Source organism: Gymnoscopelus microlampas, assembly GCF_963454915.1.
Source record: "Gymnoscopelus microlampas genome assembly, chromosome: 2".
Classification (NCBI taxonomy): Eukaryota; Metazoa; Chordata; class Actinopteri; order Myctophiformes; family Myctophidae; genus Gymnoscopelus; species Gymnoscopelus microlampas.
In genome coordinates this window covers 60,151,936-60,158,257 of record NC_139939.1, presented here as the reverse complement: position 1 = coordinate 60,158,257, position 6,322 = coordinate 60,151,936, and the positions used below count along the sequence as shown (strand labels likewise).

Genomic DNA, 6,322 nt, shown 5'->3' with positions numbered 1-6,322 from the left:
ATTATTTACTCAAGTAATTGTACTTAAGTACGATTTTTAGGTACTTTTACTTCAATTTCTGTTCTTCAATGTTTTTTTATACTCCACTACATCTCAGAGGCAAATATTGTACTTTTTACTCCGTTCGTATTTGAAAACCCTAATGTATACTTTGACCATTAAAACATGTTGGAAAATAATACATAATGAACTGAGTACTTTTACTTTTGGTACTCTAAGTATATTTTGATGTCAATAGGCCTACATTTGTACTTTTGTAGCAGAGTAGGTATTGCGGTATCGCTACTTTTACTTAAGTAAAACAAAAATAATGGAGTACTGCTTCCGTCACTGATTCTGCTCAACATTGTGCTGCTCAACACACACACACGCACGCACGCACGCACGCACACACACACACACACACACACACACACACACACACACACACACACACTCACACACACACTCACACTCACACTCACACACACACACACACACACACACACACACACACACACACACACACACACACACACACACACATACAGTAATATTATATATATATTTTCCCATCCAAAGGTGTCTTTGACCCCCAGCATTCACACATGTCCTGCAGATGTTTTGCCACTAGGGGTCGATGTTGTCCCACCCTGGAGGCTTCCTTCAGTCTTGCTGTTTTAATTAGAATAAAACGTATTGATGCTCCTTAACGGCCTGTAAGGGAGGCCTGGCTGCTAAGCTGATGTTTAGTAGATTGTTCTGGTATTTTGGGGAGTAGATAGAGGAGGGATAAGAGAGCAGTTCACCCCCCAAAAAAGGACTTATTTTCTATCGATTACACACCTCACAAAGCCTTGAATTCAAGAAGATTTTCGTGTTTTTGTCGCATTCCTGATCGAGCCAATACTTTGATGACCGTCGGAGGCTGTGAGAGACATGACTCAAAGAGTCATGGAATTATTGGCTTAGGAATGCGAGAAAAAAACTAAAACATCTCCATGAATTCATGGCTTCATGGGGTGTGTAACTGATAGAAAACCAGTCATTTTTTTGGGTGAACTTCCCCTTTAAGAGGTGTCTGTAGGGGTTGGGCGGTCAGTTGAACGCCTCCTTGTTGATCCACATGAGGCTGTAGGGGTTGGGCGGTCAGTTGAACGCCTCCTTGTTGATCCACATGAGGCTGTAGGGGTTGGGCGGTCAGTTGAACGCCTCCTTGTTGATCCACATGAGGCTGTAGGGGTTGGGCGGTCAGTTGAACGCCTCCTTGTTGATCCACATGAGGCTGTAGGGGTTGGGCGGTCAGTTGAACGCCTCCTTGTTGATCCACATGAGGCTGTAGGGGTTGGGCGGTCAGTTGAACGCCTCCTTGTTGATCCACATGAGGCTGCGCGTCTCGTTGGGTTTGCACTCGTACTCGATGTCGCTGAACTTGTTGCCAAACTGACAGTGTTCCCTCTTGTAGTAGTTGTAGAACTTGACCTGCCACACCGTCTCGAACTGACCCGCCACAGGGAACTGGTTAGAGAGGAGAGAGAGAAGGTTAGTATACTTGACTAGTTACATTACATTACATTACATTACATTACATTACAGTCATTTAGCACATTGGTTCTCAAAGTGGGGTCCGGGGACCCCCAGGGGTACTTGAAGTTGAGGGGGTTCCAGGGGGTCCCCAGCTAAGTGATGGACAGGAACCAAATGGACCCTTATGGGTCTGTAACTCTGAGAGTGTACAAATGGAACCAAATGGACCCTAAACGGGTCCATCTGGTTCCATTTGTACACTCTCAGAGTTAAATTAACATTGGTTTTACAATGTGAATTGGGGTCCCAGAGGTATAAATGCCATTAAATGGGGGTCCGTAGCCTCTAATGCATGTCAAACTGGGGGTCCTTGAAATTAAAATGGTTGAGAATCACTGCTAGAGAGCCGTAAAAACCTTCTCTTATTGGGGTCCCTGGCATATCTTTTCAAATGGGGGTCTGCGGGGTAATAAGTGTCAAGTAGGGGGTCCTTGACATGAAAAAGTTTGAGAACCACTGATTTAGCAGACGCTTTTATCCAAAGTGACTTACAATAAGTGCATTCAACATAGGTAGGGAACGAAAACTACTAATCACCAGAAGTCTGAAGTGCATTCTCTGCTAAAACAAGCAACTAAGAGCATACCTAGCATTAAGGTAAAAGTGCAATATATCAGCTACCTACTTTCTGAAACAGATGAGACAAATAGGAAAATCAAATGAGAGAGCTAAAACAAATAAGTGTATCGAACAAACAGGATCCAATAAAACAATAAAACAAGAGTTCGTACAACTAGTTAACAACAAGTAAGCAAGGCGAAGAGGAAGGGTAGGGCAGTGACTCTGCTGTCCTGACATCAGTGGGGAGTTCATTCCACCACTGTGGGGCCAGAACGGAAAAAAAAGTTGTGACCGTGTAGATTTGCCAGAAGGACCACTGAGTGACGAGGCAATCAGTCGGCCTGAGGTGGCAGACCGAAGTGGTCGGGCAGGGGTGTAAGCGTCGACCATAGCCCGGAGGTAAGAAGGAGCTGTTCCTTTCACTGCCCTATAGGCTAGCACCAGGGTTTTAAACTGGATGCGAGCCGATACGGGGAGCCAGTGTAGAGAACGGAGAAGGATAGTTGTGTGGGAGAACTTGGGGCGGTTGAACACCAGACGAGCCGCAGCTTTCTGAACAAGCTCCAGAGGTCTGATGGCAGACGCCGGGGCACCAGCAGCAAGGAGGGAGTTGCAGTAGTCCAGGCGGTAGATGGTAAGGGCCTGGATGAACAGCTGGGCTGCCTTCTCCGTGAGGAAGTAGTAGTACTATAGTTGAGCTGCCGTATACCGTCTCGAACGTGAGCCCTACTTGCCCACCGGGTCGTAGTCAGTGGTGTATTGGTGATTTTTTTCCTGGCAGGACGGTATTTTAATGACGTCACACGCACGCGCGTGCACACCGCACACCGCACGCATTTTATTTGACCTTAAAGTAGGAAACATGTTTGTATAGGAAATGTTTTTTAGATTCGTTTTTGTCTTTTTAAACTAATACAAATTCAAGGAATGCCATGAATTATGTATTCATGGCATTGAACCCAGGGCCTTTCGAGCTGTGAGGCGACAGCGCTACCGACTGCGCCACCGTGGCCCTCGTAACTGTTTTTGTTTGCCTTACCTTAATCCCAATAAAATAATACCGTACCTTAGTCCTAATAAAACTTTTCCCAAGTATTCTTACCTCTATGCTGACTTGTATGGGCTGTCTGTCTGTGTGTGTGTGTGTGTGTGTGTGTGTGTGTGTGTGTGTGTGTGTGTGCGTGTGCGTGTGCGTGTGCGTGTGCGTGTGTGCGTGTGTGTAGTATTCTTACCTCTATGCTAACTTGTATAGGCTGTCTGTCTCCACTCTTGGTGTGAGGAACTCCCTCTGTGTCGTACTGACCCAGATAGACCACCTGCTGCTCATCTTTAGACTCCTGTTCCAGAGGAAACACCACGCCTCCGATGTTCATGTTTCTGAATGAAGAAGAAGAATACAGTATAAACACCACGCCTCCTATGATCATGTTTCTGAATGTAGAAGAAGAAGACATCAGTGGTGCGAAAAGTACTCAAATGTTTTACTTAAGTAACAGTATCAATACTGCAATGTAGAAATACTCTTTTACAAGTAAAAGGCCTGTGTTCAAAATGCTACTTGGGCAAAAGTACAAAAGTGTTGGCATCAAAATATAATTAAAGTACTAAAAGTAAAAGTGCTAAAATGTTTGAAAATCTACAAGGCGTTGTGAGCTTGTCTATCTGATATTTTCAAATAGCCTATGTTTAAAATAGGGCTAAAGTGGTTAATGTATGTTTTATAATATAATAATGTATATCTGCAAAGTAACTAGTAACTAAAGTTTTCAAATAATTGTAGTGGAGTAAAAGTACAATATTTGCCTCTGAGATGTAGTGGAGTAGAAGTAAGAGTATTGAAAATTGGAAATACTCCAGTAAAGTAAAAAAAAAAAACACTTATATTTGTACTTAAGTACAGTACTTGATTAAATGTACTTAGTTACCACTGATGATGTTTTGAGGTTCACAGTCAGTAGTGACATACTGGACCCACGTCTAGCCTTTTGGACCAAGCCTGGTTTTATCCTTCCTGACAGTATGTGTATCTATGTGTATTCCCCAAATAGACACTGTAATTCTATGTTTAATGCCAACGTACTTTTCCACACATGAACACATTCATAATATAAAGTGCTTACACTAAAAGCCAAGGATGTTAGCCGACCATACGGGTCCTTTGTGTTCCGTAATATTTCGTATTGTTTAATAAATAAGTGTTTTAATCCCGTCTGTGCCCTGAAGTTCCCTACTCCTCAACGAGTGAAGTGGCGATGTTACAGCTGGTGAGATCCGGTATTACACTCCACGGGAAGGAGGAAATACAATGGCGTTCGGGCACAAACGAGATTAAAACGCTTCTTTATGGAACAATACGGAATATTACGGAACACAAAGGGCCCGTACAGTCGGGTAACATCCATGGATTTAGCTTAAGCACTTCTTTAAGCACTTATTTAGAATTTGTACATTAACGGAGAAGTACGGGCAGTAAAACACGAGATTGCAGTGGCTATTTGGGGGTTAATGTCCGAGACTGACAGAGATACATGTCAGAATCTATCCCAGGCTATAATAAAAGACCCCACCCATGATGAGATACCTGTGAATGATCAAAGCACGAAAAGCACTTTCTCCATCCTACACTACACCAGCCTACTGTAGTCCTACTGTAGTCCTACTGTAACTGTATCCATTGTATTCAGACACAGCAGAATGAACATGAATTAAACATGCACGCGCAGACAGTGCGCAGCGTCAACAGCATCATTTATTAAAGACACAAAGCCTCTCATATGAATGTAGGCCGCGGTCTAAATGTAATGTAATGTAATGTATGCCTACTGACAATCACCCATAATTATACACTCATATTAGCATCATCCATACATTCATATATTATTACGCTATAGATTGATTAATTGCTCTAAATCATCGCCAGGGCGTCAACAATGAAATAAAAGACATCCTATCCTTCAGTCCGACATGAATAATATCCTACAACAGTAGGCTATAATGCTCACAGTAGAATAAACCTTTTTTATTTATTTTTGAAACATAATTTAGTATAGATTCTCACGTGGCCTCTAGGTTTAAACATATTATTAGTATATAATAATAGTATATATTTACGTGGCCTGTAGGCCTATTATAGGTTGCCATAGTAGCTCTGGTCCAGAGAGCGGTAGTGAGTTCTCTCTAACGTTCTGCCAGACGCAATGAGATTCTCATAGAGACATTACACTGTCCGTCTTTATAAAAAATAAACAAAACTTCTTCACTGCTCACTGAAACTAAGGCTGTTTTGAGTTGTTGGAAGTCTATTCTCCAGGGTGGGAAGCCTCCCAGGACCCCATCTACTCTGTAGAATACACTTTTTGTGCAGAAAATAAAACCATGTCCACCAGATGTAAATTATTGTATTTTTTCTACTGCGCCCCCTACAGATATGGTCAATGGTAATTTATACTGCCCAGATCTGTAGGGGGCGCAGTGGAGCTAAATAAAACAAGGTCCGTCTGGCGGACATATTTTATGTTCTGCCCAAAAAGTGTATTCTACAGAGAAGGTGGGGTGCTGAGAGGCTTCCCACCCTGGAGAATAGACTTCCAACAACACAAAACAGCCTTTGTTTCGGTGAGTAACGAAGTAGTTTAGTTTATGTTTTACTAAAGACGGAGCCCTCTCAGCCAGGGCAGTGTAATGTTGTCTCTATGAGCAGAGCGTTAGAGAGACCTGACTACCGCTGTGGACCTCGTCTCTATTTAAACATATTATTATGATTTAGTACATATAATGAATAGATCTTACGTGGCCTGCAGGTTGCCAGGTTTCATGACGACATGGATCTTGTACTTGGAGCCGGTCAGCAGCTTGATGGTTCTGTTCTGTCCGAACCTGGTGCCGTCCACCTTGAAGAACACCGGCCCGTCGTTAGGCTGGATCTGCAGAGAGATGGAGATGTGGATCACATCAGGGACGTCGTCCATTATGAGGCTATAACTATGTTATTGTGGTGGTTAATAATGATGTCTGTCTGTCTGTCTGTCCTCTGCGGAGCGACGTATATATCAGATCTATATATACACTGTAGCTACAGATGATGATGATGGTGAGAGGAAGAGACTCAGCTGTTTCACATCCAGCAGAAAGGAGGGATGCTGTCACACGCGCACCACCTCTCGCACGCGCGCGCGCGCGCACACCGCGGTTAATG

The 6,322-nt window shown here is 43.3% G+C and overlaps 1 protein-coding gene across 1 annotated transcript; it reads right to left on the bottom strand.

Moving 5' to 3' along the window:
* Positions 1-1,332: 1,332 nt before the first annotated feature.
* On the bottom strand, positions 1,333-6,095 carry cnrip1a (cannabinoid receptor interacting protein 1a; the record flags this gene model as incomplete). The annotated part of the gene is made up of 3 exons (XM_084076631.1): positions 1,333-1,497; positions 3,360-3,504; positions 5,917-6,095. 3 exons carry the CDS (start codon positions 6,093-6,095, stop codon positions 1,333-1,335), a joined length of 489 nt encoding a protein of 162 aa, XP_083932757.1.
* Between the last annotated feature and the right edge of the window lie 227 nt (positions 6,096-6,322).